Source organism: Sinohyriopsis cumingii, chromosome 6, assembly GCF_028554795.1.
Source record: "Sinohyriopsis cumingii isolate HCF-2022 chromosome 6, ASM2855479v2, whole genome shotgun sequence".
In the NCBI taxonomy this organism is placed as follows: Eukaryota; Metazoa; Mollusca; class Bivalvia; order Unionida; family Unionidae; genus Sinohyriopsis; species Sinohyriopsis cumingii.
In genome coordinates, this window is record NC_142966.1 from 166383053 (window position 1) to 166396639 (window position 13587).

The window sequence follows — 13587 nt, forward strand, 5'->3', positions numbered from 1 at the left end:
GATTGATAAAAATTAACTAATATTTCCAGAATAACAAACTACAAATTTCAAGGATAACAGACAGGGATTATTAATAAGAAAACAACCACAAGTAATTCATCAATGTATAAAACAGAAAATCAAAGGGAGGTAAGTATGTTCTGACCCCCAAAAGTAGTTCCTGTAGTTAAAAAAATATTGCTATTGTTTCACTACAGTGAAATATCAATATTATTTTAATTAGAAAAACAAATAATTCACTGCTTAACATAAAATAAATAATTAATATTTCATATTTCAGACAAGGACAGGTATTAGCTCCATAGAAAGACAGAGATTAAAGGTACCACGGAAATTTAATTGCGTTTGTAATCTGATTTGCAGCTCTAAAGTTCTTTTAAACAAAGCCAGTGACTAATTGGTATCCATCGATTTCGATTCCAGTCTTAAGTAAACATTGTAGTTATATTTTGCACACAAATTTTAAATTGATCAATATATATTATGTCAGATACACAAAATCATCTAATAAATAATGATATGGACGGAATAAATGTCAAGATATCATGAAGAGATGCAAGTGTACACACACAGTTGATAAATTCCATGCCACCAACACCTCCAGTTTATACTAAAGTATAATGAAAATATATGGACCCAAACTGGGGCCAATTTAGTTTTTTTTTATATTATATATAACACATTTCCCCTGACCCCATATATTGAATGATTCAGGTTATGTTTCACTCTCAGCCGAATGGACAAATAATGATTTTAACGGGATGAAAATAATCCGGCTTGAGGTTTATTAAGTGAGGAGCAATACGACTGTGATGCATTTCCTAAATAATACCACGTGATGACATTCTGTTCTTGACATTTACACACGCTGGAATTAGAAACATCAATCAATGAGTATTTGATGGCAAAGTTGTACAAATAACCAGAGTAACACTGCTAGGAAACGGTTAATGAGCCTCATCCCACTTCAAAAGGGATTCATTCCTATTCCTTGCATGGTCTACTTTAGTCTTGACGTAAAGTTGACAATGATGCCAAACATTTAAAGCCATAGCACTTCTAATTTTGTCATCACAATAAGACTAGACTCATTTCACACGTCATTTTCATTTTACTACTATAGCTGATGGTGGGTTCTCTCATTCTCTGTTTCCTGGACGCAGTTCAATCATGCAAATTTGTTTTACTTTCCTTGGATTTATACTTTTGCCCAGTTTATTTGAAGGTAATGTAATGCAATTTGTTTTAAAAATTTAGTTCGAGACTTCCATGAGATGTAAAATGGGAAAATATAATTTTTCAAAAGACACAGTCTTCCAAATACACATTTCGAAAATTTATTCACATGATTTTATGTTTTGTTAAAATTCCTTCCTTTGTGTAATATTTCCGATAAGATTTTCCTATTTGGTATAAAATGTATTGACAATAATAATATATTCGATATTGCTGCTTTTTAAGGATAAAAAACACGAGCTTTGCTTCGTACGTGCGTCTATAATGTGGTACGTTTCAAATTTAAAATTGAGGCTTATAATTATAATTTTGATGCGTACAATATGGGCAAGTGCTTCATGATACAGAGCCATCTACAAACATGTTTGAACATTTAGATGTTTACACATAAGAGTCGAGTGATCTTATAGCTACAATAGAGGCTGCTTTACCATTGACATTCATACAGAGATTGCTTATATTTTCAAAAGAGAGACTATGCTCATTCGCTAACTTATTCGTTATGTCACGTTGGACTTAAAAAGCAATTATCCTTGTGTGATTGCTCATTGCAAAGAAGTCCAAGCTATGAAAGTGTCAACGATAATTATGGTGTAATACCACATAAGCTGAATCGGGGAACTAATAAAAAGAGGCAATGCTACCACTATAGCTAACTAACCCTGACAGAACGCTACATTCTCCCCTCCACCGACAGCAACTAGAGAGTGCACAAAATTACATGCTGTTTCCCGTTCCTCATTTATTTGGAACTATTAAATCTTTGACGTAAAAGTATTAAATTTATATTGTTACTAAATCTACCTGTGGGAGTCGATGGTCAAATCTAATGATTCCAAGGAAACGTGGGTGTTACATAGGCAAAGTTGATTCCAATAAAGACGAAGTGAGAACAAAACACAATTACTATTACTTCCCTTGAATGCAAGTTATATTTAGCCAAACTCAAAAAGAAACACAGTAATAGTTAATTTATAAAGATGATCTAAGAAGCGCAAGTTTATAAATGACATCTATACAAAAACCTTTATGCGTCTTTAAAGACAGTTCAACTATTATACCAACTTACAAGAATTAAGGTACCGTGACAATTTGCTTCCCATTTTAATAATTTGATAATTTGATAATTTAATACCATTATAACGTCTTTTAAAGCAAATTTTTTAAATTGTTTGTAAAACAGCCGTTTTCAAAGAGCATTACATCTGATTGAGATCAGCCTATTACAGATTAAAAGTTATTTATTAGTATTACAATTTGGTATCGGTTAAAAAGAATGTTTAAAAAACTGATACAAAATGACAGCAGTTAGTTGGAGGATATCGAATTCCAAACCGTGAGGTAATGAACTGTAGGTACATCGACACATTTAAAATGACAGAAACCGAGGACTAGGGATGTACTATTTGTCGGGAGATAACGTAACTTAGGTCTTGTATTCAAGCTGTGCCCCGTCAGCAATGAAAAGCTTTGTGTTAAGTATTTTAAATTCATATCCTGTAGCATATACAGTTGCGCTAGTGTGGCAAAACGTGCTATTTCACCGTTTGGAATAAACATTTTGTATTCTCCTCGTACCATCATGACATTTTATAGTCTGAGACTTTTTTCTTTTAAGGTTTGATAGTACAGAAGTCATATGGAAAAAAAGAAAGGAGTCCTAAGATAATCGGCGGCGTCGTTTCGTCCAAAGCGGATTGGCCGTGGCAGGTGGCCATATTTGCGCATCAGAGTGATGTCATGAACTCCGTCTTTCTATGTGGGGGAACGCTTATCCAGACTGACGTCATACTGACGGCGGCTCATTGCTTGGCGTCGCCAAGTGTGAAGTATGTATATAAATACAAATCATCTTCGCAATAACGACGATTATTTTCGAAATATGTTTGTTCCAGAAAATAATATCAAATTCGTTGAATATCATTCTTTGATCAAAGCCAGTATTAACTTTGCGCATATATATATATATATATATATATATATATATATATATATATATATATATATATATATATATATATATTTATAGTCCCTGTTGTCTAAATGAAATTAAATTAGTACATAAGATCATCGGAATCCTTCCTTTTTCCATTCCCCTTCCCCTCTCGATCTTAAAGGACAAAAATAAACAAAAATATGGAGTGAGAGAGAAAAACATATTGCCCTGGACGAAAACGTTAAAACCGAACTTGTATCAAGCAACCTACTGTAATCTGGTTCATCGTAACGGTATGTTTGCGCTTTCCTTGGGATATATTTACAGTGTTCATAATAACAATGATACATAGCTGCAATAACCAGTCGAAACTTGGCCTATATGTTAAATTTGTCCGTTACTAGGCACACATACTGCGGCGTATTTAATGCCTTGTTGTTGTTGTTTCTTAAACCTATTATATTTTCTAAACCTTGATTATTAATTATTAAATATAAAAATGTCCAAATGATCGTTCCCGCCCCCCACCCGTAGATTATCGTAGCAAGATACGGGCGGAAATCTATGAAAATAATCTTGTGTCACACGACGATGTCTCTTGACCTATGAATGAATGAATGTAAAGTTTAGTCAAACCGTCCAAACGAGAGAGAGAGAGAGAGAGAGAGAGAGAGAGAGAATTTTATAGTCTTTAGAAATGTTAATTAACGCAGAATAATGACTAAGATGAACTTTCAATATATTAAAATATTTTAATTACCTCTTGTTGGTTCGTCGTTTCGTATAGTTCCTATTCCACGCTAATTTCCAAACGCCAGTACGCGAATGTCTAGCTGTTCAGGTTCAGTATACAAGCAGCTAATCTAGTTTGTAGTGCACTACTTTCTTCATAAAAAACAACATATTTCATGTTTAAATCATGTGTGTGTCTTATATTTATTTAAAAAATGTGATCACAAATAGAAACTCAAAATGAAAACAATCAACTTATCAATTTGCATATGTGATTATGAATGATAAGAAAACTAGTGGAACTATATTTTGTAGTGGACACAAACTGGCAGGAATGTGAGGAGTTCATTCACTCTGTCAATACATAGTTGCCCGGAGCATATCGTAACTCCATTCAAAGTGCAAATATGTGTATTTGTATGCGATATAAATAAAATATATGTATATCATGCACGCTGTAACAATGTTATACCACTCATAGTATAAATTTTTCATTAAAAGGAAACTCGGCAAGCCTCGTTTCTTTTTTTATGACTATCTATCTATCCTAGCTGGCTAATCCTTGCAAGTCGATGATAGTCCGGAATTTCTGATGCTGGCAACAAGACATAATCTGGCAATCAAAATCTACTTAGTACAATATAGATAGCTTTGTTATCAATTCAGTCTCAAATAATTTAATAAAATTCTTATAGTTAACTAAAAACAAAGGAAATTGCACATTTCAATCATTGTTAATCTAAGTTCATTTTAAATTGTAATACCTAATTATTCTTTCCATTTCTTTCAGGAAGGAAAAAAGTACCATAGATTGATAATTGCAGTGTAATGAGTTTACTACAGATTAATTTGCGTTCTATTTATCATAATGTATAATCCTGTCTTTCCAATTATGTCAACATCAACGTATTTATGTTTTACGTTTGAACTCGTTCGTATTCCTTTTTGGAATATTTACTGTGATATTGCTGCCAATCTGAATTAAATTGTAAATGCTGTGAAAAACATTATATCTCCATGACTGATGGTCCTGCGTGCAAAGTGAGACACTGATATTTGACCTGATGTAATGCGTATTGCAACCTGATTGTAATAAAGAATTTGTCGCTGTATTTTACAGACCCGAGCAATTGCTGGTAGTAGCGGGGGAGTATGACCGTACGATAGAAGAGGGCACTGAACAGAGTAGGGGCGTTATTAACATCACTTTGGTAAGGTTGTACTTAGTTTTGTTGTTTTGTAAGTGGCCTTATAGCAGTACTATTCTATATATATATATATATATATATATATATATATATATATATATATATATATATATATATATATATATATATATATATATGTCAATGTGTGTGTGTCTAGATTGATGAGGATTAATTTATAGGTCGCCAAACGAATGTGTCTCCAACGCACGAGTGCACATAACACCGACTTAGAATCATAATTGTTTGGTTTGCATAGCCGTGATGGAATATGGACTTGGGCATGCAGACAAAGCGATGGGTGTCATTTCACCGCGGACTTGGTGTCGAATCTCCGTAGAGTACGAATTAAATTTTTTTAAAACCTATATGATAATATTATATTTTAGATAAGTATATAACTTTATAATGATTTTGAATGATTCTCTATTTGACTTAGATTCCCATGCAAATTGGTAGTTTTTTAATTCTTACATAATTGCATGGAATGATTTGAAATGACTCTCATTGAGAATATTAGGTTTGGTTGCTGGAAAAAAAGTTTTAAATGCTACTACTTTACCAGTCAATAGGTTTCCGTAACTTCCAGTTTTGAAGACATATATAAAAATATTTCATTTTATTGCTGATGTTTGATATATTTAGGATATCAAAGTAGGCGTCGAATGTTATTCCTAATGCTTTATCACTTTCAAAGTTCAGTCGAAGGGATTACTAAGATAGTATACCAAAATAACATTTATCTTATGTTTCCATTTTTATATTTTATAATTTAATGAAAAACCTGAAGTTGTAATAAAAACATCTAACAGGTAAATAGTTAAAATAAAACTTCTTTCGTAACATCTTGAGTTATAATAACACCATCCGCAAAAATAATAGAATGTTTGCTTGGTATCATTTTCGTAAAGGTTTTATAATTTGATAGCAATATCCTTTTTAACAGCGTAAGATAAGAGTTAGATTGCAAGTAGATATAAACAAGGAGACAATGAGCAACCTTGTCTTAATCATCGTTTTAAGTGGAATTTGTTGGCAAATAACCATTATTTGATACAACTTTCGGCATTGGCGTAGAGGAAACGAATCCAGTTTACGAGATTTGGGCCAAAATTTAGAACAGTTAAAGTTTCCATCAGAAAGGAGCAATCTTGACTATCGGAAGAATCTTCAAATTCAAAGAAAGGCAGACCCATGGAATCTTAATTTTCTGCTTGTTCAACATTATCCACTAAAAGCCCAAAATCTTTTGACCTATATCTGTTGTGGGTTCTTTTAATCTGTATAAAGCGAGTTTGAATTTCGCGAATGACTTTTTGGTGACATATTTTAATACTGTTCCACATTCTTCAATCAGTATTAAAGTCTCAAAAGCTTATTTTGCTTCCTCTGACAATTTTATTGTCGTAAAAGTCTAGGATGACGTCATGATTATCTATGGAAGTTAATCGTGTTTTACATAAGATTGGATGAAACTCCTTTTCCTTTTTTAAACTAATTTTTGAGTCCAGTTTTATCATATATTTTTTTTTGTAATTGCTTCACCTTGAAATTTTCATTTTACTAGTTTGGAGAAATATTTGCAGCATTTTGCTTTCCCCACCCAAAGCACCCATCTCGCCTTTGGTCTTAGGTTAACACCCTTAACTGTTTTATTGAATATGTTTTCTATATTTTCAATGACCTTTACTAACTTTCTCTTGATTCCTATATCGTTAGAGTAATTATCATACTCCACCTTTAAAACTGTTATGTATCTTTCCAAAGCTTTGAATTTTCCATTTTAGTTTTCTTTTTCCGAGATGCAAAAGTTAGTTTTATTTCTAAAGACACTTTTTATCTGTTCCCACTGCACACCTAAAACAGCAGCCATATTTATTTTTTCTCATGATATTGTCCTATTTACCTATTGATATTCTAATCAAATAACATATTGTTTGATATATTCTGGAAACCTTTCCTCGCTGTTAAGCTATGGATCACGTAGATTTAAAGAGTGATCTGACCAAATATAGGAGATACTTTCACTTTAAAATTAATATTTATCAATCTATATGAGACTAAATAATAATCTAGCCTGCAAAATATTGGCGGAGAAGTGTTAGAATGCCATGTATATAATCTTAGACCCCAGAATGAAAATTACCTTTAGATGAGACCGAACTTCTCTGCCAACTTAGTTTTGGGGTTATTATTTCTATGTTTTATTTATCTAACGTGAGACAGGTACAGAATTAAAATAGCCGTCTATTATAAGCAGTTCTGGATTATTATCATTTATATATTCTTCCACCTCGCCGATTAAGATAGGATCATCAATACTATGTCCAGATGCATTTACAAATCTAAAATGTACATCTTCCATTTTTCCTTTCATAATAAGACTTCTATTAGCTCAGGGTTACTCTTTATCCTCAGTTGGAACAAAGAGTCGAACAGAATTGATACTACAATGATGTTTTTACAGTATTGAATGAAACTGGCTTCGAACCCCATTCATTTTTTTACAGGGTGGTGGCTTCATTTGTAGAACGAGCATACACAAATGTCTAAACTGCCAAACATATAAATAAATAAATAAATAAATAAATATATATATATATATATATATATATATATATATATATATATATATATATATATATATATATATATATATATATATATATACAATTTTATTATTATTATTATTGTTATTATTATTATTATTATTATTCAGCATCCGATTTACGTCGGTAACTCTCCACTCTTACATGGAAATGACATCGCAATCGTCCAGCTGAATGAAAGCGTCCTGGTAACCGAGCACGTGAAACCCATTCCCAGGGTGACAAACGATGTGGCCCAGGCTAAAGTTTCCCACCGCTGTTTTATGACAGGATGGGGTGTTTCTGATGTGGGTGAGTAATTTAATGTTGTGGATAGTGAAACTAAAGTATCACTTTTTGATCTTGACGATTATGTCAGCAGTATTTCTTTGAGAAATTGATAATTCTGAGTATTGCTGATTACGTATATCCTGTGTCATTATCGGCAGGAACTCGAAGAAAATGAAAACTTTGTTTATCCTGGAAAACCTATCCATCCGTCATATTTTTGTATTCAATTTTAATTAAATCGTGGGATAAAACATTCTTTTCTAAACGAAACTTGTATATTTTATAGAACAATACGCACGAGTACAACGTTGTGAAATAAGTTCCACTGTAATTTTAAATGACATACTATTATTTCATACTATATTTTTTCAATACAAAGCATCTAGCAAGTGAAAAAGACAGGCGGAGGTCCAGAGGGGCAACAACGATGATGATTATCTTTTTTATTAAACATTTGTATATTTCCTCCCTTGATGAAAATTCAAAATGAAACCTGTCCAAACCGACATCTGGTTTTGGTGGAAAACGAGCCATATTTATGTTACTGCATTTGTATAGCAACATATGAAAGAGGTTCTTTCCGCTCTTTGGGGTTCTACTGCATGACGTTAGGCCTTATGACGCCTTTTTACGCTCTTCTCTCCAGACTCGGAAAGCACGGTTCATAGTCGGAACAATTGATTTGCAAATGGTTATGAAGATTCTGCCAAAAGTGTTTATATGATCAGGAATGAAATTTCCAACACAGTGTGTCTCACGTCTGTTATCGTTGATCTATTGATGGGAATTGCGGATATCACGTTCATTCGCATGCATGACTGAAAGATGATTTTAGGACTCAATAAACTCACACACATCATCAAATGTATCATCTCTACCTTAAAATTACTCAAATTTAGTAGATCCAAATACAGCTAAGCTAAATCAATAGCGTCAGCGTCTTCTACAAGGTCATCCGTTATTTGTTTAGAAGAAGATTTGTTCCAAATCAAAGGAAGATATCCATGTTGTGTGTGTGGCCAAGTCACTCGTGAAACTACAATGTTTTCACATCACTGTTGAAACATTTCCTTATTTTCACTCAATAAACGTAGATTTATTTTATTAGATATTTTGAAGAGAAAAATCTTTGATTTGCATTGATTTGTGTCATCATTCTGTGCCAATACCAATTAACATCTGTTTTACTACATCGATAAAAAGATGTTCCGACATTTTATAATAACTTTAGGACAATGACATTTTACACATTCAGATTCTTCATACAATGCTTGAAACTGTGCATTTGGTTAAATTAATGAATATTTCCACACGAAAATGAAAGCGTTTTTGTTTTCGTTAATGCAATTTGTTTCGCGGACTGATACAATGAACGATACTGAGGTGGAGGTCTTTAGCAACATGAAGAACTCTCCAACATACTTCAGGGCTTAACATCATTAAGCAGCATATTTTAATGATCGTGACTTCACCTGTAAGGACTTTGGCAGTTCTTTTTACTGCCTGTTATTCTCAATAGTAGTTAAGGGGGATCTTATAGCGTCAATGGGAATTAGCATTACAGACCCCCTTGGGAACATATAGCGTCAAGGGAAATTTAACATGGAGAAAAATCGTGGGAACATATAGCGTGAAGGGAAATTAACATGGAGAAAAATCGTGGGACTGTTGAGCGTCAAGGGGATTTGAACATGGGAATAGGGGACTGTATAGCGTCAAAGGAATTTAAACAGGGTGGGACTGTATAGCTTCAAGGGAAATGGAACATGGGATTTTTTTTTTTAAAAAATAAAAAAGGGGTAGGCAATTCAAAGACTATCTCTTTTCGAGAAATATGGCTGGCCCTGAAAAGGGCCTTTGGGTTTTCTTCTTCTAATTTCTTCTTTTCCTCCACCAAGTTCTTATTTTATCTCCTACACTCTTCTTCTCTTTCTTTTTTTTCTTCTCCTCTTCTTTCTTCTCTTCCTCCTCTTCTTTCTTCTTCTTTTCATTTTCTTCTTCTTTTTCAATTTTTTCGTTCCAATTGCGTATTCTTATTCTTTCCTCTTCATCCTCCTTCTCCTCCTTGATCTCTTTCATGACACCACTAATTTTGTCCTTTGCTTTCCTTAAGTTATTAATTTCCATCTTCACACGATGGGGACTATAGGAATAATGGTCTTCAACCAGTCTTAATAGCATCTGTTCCATTATTCCTAAGTTGTCTAAAACGTCTTGCAAGGTTTGTAATTTGTCCATTTGGTTTGACGCCATCTTCTTTGTATTCTTTGCAGAATGGTTTGAACAACTAATACTGTGGGTTCTTATACGAAAAGCGCGAACGTGAAGGAAAACATCCCCCTAAAAACATAAAATGGATCTTACCTAGATGATGACCAAACATCGCGTGGACGTGAAGGAAAACATCCCCCTACTTTCTCATTTCATATAATATAACCCTAACTATACTCTCCACATTTGCTAAAAAACCCATAATCTACTATTCACACTAACATACCTGAGCTCTTACAAACACACAAACACATACACTTCCACTATTAATAAAGAGTTAGTGTTTATTTTCACACTACTCTACCTACTCACATTGGCAAATTAATAGTTATTTCTTTTCTAGACTATTGGGTAGCCCTGAAAAGGGCTGTTTTTTTTTAAACTCCAGATGCACCTATCTAATGGTTGCACCTTCCTGGCCTGGCGCCGCACACGCATCTTCTTCCCCAGTCTTCTTTCACCTTTCTTCTGGGGAGCGCAGAGGGAGGATGATTCGCTTCAGCACCCCAATCCTCTGTTTCAGGAATATTAAACGACATCATCTCTTCTCTTTTCTTTTCCTCCTCTTCCCTCTGTCTTCTCTCCTCTTCTTCCTTCTTTATTCTTGCTTCTTCTACGATAGCCTCCGCTGATAGTTCGTTTACTATCCGCCTGGCATATTCCAGGTGCATCTGGAGTTCTAACAGTTTCACTATTCTGCTAGTCATTCTTCTGGCTGTGTTGATCAATCAACAAGGGTAGCTGGACTGCCGAACGAGTTTCAATTTATACTGAAAGCGCGTACGTGAAGGAAAACATCCCCCTAAAAACATAAAATTCATCTTACCTAGATCATGACCAAAAAAAACAACAACAACGCGCGGACCTAAAAGAAACACTTGCTCACTTTTTTATGCTACCCATCACTTCAATAGACTATCCACATACTCAAAGCAATCCAATCTAACCCCAAATATACACCTCAAGCAGCCCAAAAAAAAAAACAAACAAACATCATTTTAATCTACTATCCACACCAACCTACTTTATCACTTACAAACACAAACACACCAACACATACCCTCAAAATTTTTAAGAAAGAGTTAGTGTTTATTTTCACACTACTCTACCTACACACATTGGCAAATGGATCATTACTTCTTTTCTAGAGTATTGGGGTAGCCCTGAAAAGGGCTGTTTTTTGTTTTGCTATGGCATTCTTTTTTAGTTTCTAAGAATGCGATGTCCTCTGAGGATAGACTGTCTGGCAATAGGTCTGCTTCTTCGGAAAGAGAAGAAGAACTCTTTGGTGTCGATACGGCAATCGACAAAGCCTCTGTCAGGTTCAGGTTGCTGCTGCTGCTGCTGCTGCTGTTCTTGTTGTTGCTGTTGCTGCTGTTTTTGAAGTCTGTACTTCTCTGTCCATTCTTCTTTTTCCCTGTTCACTTCTTCTCTGAAGAGCTCTTCTATTAGGTCTTCAGTGATTTTTAACATTCTCACATTCTCTATTTCTTCTGGCTTCGGTATCAGACTGTGTCTGACCCTATGCAAATTCACGTAGGCTTCGTTGAGCTTAGCTAGTTTGGAGCACATCTTCTTAGGAGGATGAGTCGACAATGGATGGTTAGACTGGAAACAACCCCGGTTATTATAGTGAAAGCGCGGACGTGAAGGAAAACATCCCCCACACGGTTTTTTCGAGCCGCAACGTTCATGAGAGGGATAGTAAGAAATGAAAGAGCATCAATTCAACATTCTTATAGCTAAACAAAAGACAAAGGCATTTTTTCAAAACACAACATTTTTTATTCAAAAATCACTTAACACTAAACAACAACATTTTTAACAATAATCCAACACTATAACATCAAACAATTTTTTTCTAAACACAACATTTTTTATTCAAAAATCACTTAACACTAAACAACAACATTTTTAACAATAATCCAACACTATAACATCAAACAATTTTTTTCAAATCACAAACATTCTTTTCTTCAATGGACAATCTACTTTAAACAGGGCTGACAACGTTGTGAATGAAATTGTGATTTCCACTGTTGGAAATCATTAGGCCATTGATGGACACTACGTTTCCTAGCTTGAGACAAAAGATAAGCATAATGGTCACAAAACCATCGATCTACTTTCACATCGTTTCTAGCAGAAGAACGAGGATCGAAATGAGTCACTAAATGTTCTAAGGAATAGCCCAGGCTGCGATGATGCAGAAAATACACACAATATTGTCCACACACTAAGGAATCTGTGCCTTGTAATTTCACATTATTGAATCGGGTGGTCTGAGCATTTCTTCTCATAAAGTCGATGATATCGTCTTCCAAAGGGGGCAATCCGTACGAATCGAAATATTCCACACATCCTTCTTGAGGAAAGTAGACGGCTACCCAGTGGGTTCCTGGGAGATGACTGTCGTCCGTGTTGATCACGTAAGCTTGATGGTCTTTAGGTTTGCGATGAGGGAGTTCATCTTTAGCACAGACGACAGGATTCCAAGAAGCCGTATACGAACTGTGGTTCAAAAGGTAATAAAGTTCCCAGGTATCCATTGTTTTGTGTTTTTTTCTTCTTCTTCACAGGTAATAATAAGTCGTCAATTCGATCCTGACTTTTTGCTTGAAAATGTCTGACGAATAAACGGCTATTCGTTCTGTTTCCTCACTCTGATTCAGGAGAGTTTCGATACGATGGATCTCTTGAGTGGTTAATGCTGGACAAGAATGTTCACGCAAGTCTTTATACCACTGGTGCAACACGTCTTTGTTCGAGATGAGACTCCAAGCTTCGTCCAGATACTCGTCCAATTTTTCTTCTTGACTTAACATTAGGCATTTATCGTGTTGAATTTGACTGGGATGATCGTTTTGACATCCATAACAATTTTTCTTGATCAATTCCGTCATTTTGTCGACCAAGTGTTTGGCAAAACAGGAGACTAAATGGGCTTCTTGTTCTGGCCATCTCGATTTCATCATGACAATTTCTTCGTCTTTGTCTTGGGATTCTCCTTCCACGGTCTCCTCACATTCCATCTCCAAACTTTCTCCACTAGGTAAAGAGGGATAACAGTCTTCCATGGTTTCTAATAATCTAGAATGACTTCTCTCAAACTGTTGATTTCTATGGTATTATCGAATTCTGCATACAGGATGACGTTCACTGTCTGTTTCAGTGTTTCTGCAAACTGAAGTTCCACACGAATCTGGCCAGATTTTATAGGGTGGAAATGTCATTCGTCGCTGCCTTGGTCTGGAGTGAAATCGAAAGCCCACAAAGCATAGCCTTTGTCATAATCTTCGTACTCAATGCCGTGACTGGTGTTGGTTCC

The 13587-nt window shown here is 34.6% G+C and overlaps 1 protein-coding gene across 1 annotated transcript in view; it reads left to right on the forward strand.

Moving 5' to 3' along the window:
* The first annotated feature begins 2754 nt into the window (after positions 1–2754).
* Positions 2755–13587, forward strand: part of LOC149798477 (chymotrypsin-like elastase family member 3B) — a 30713-nt gene continuing 19880 nt past the window's right edge. The window contains exons 1-3 of the mRNA XM_089963678.1: positions 2755–3065; positions 5025–5115; positions 7829–8009. Coding sequence (XP_089819804.1) covers positions 2977–3065; positions 5025–5115; positions 7829–8009 — 361 coding nt within the window. The 5' untranslated portion in view covers positions 2755–2976. The remainder of the gene's footprint in view (positions 3066–5024; positions 5116–7828; positions 8010–13587) is intronic.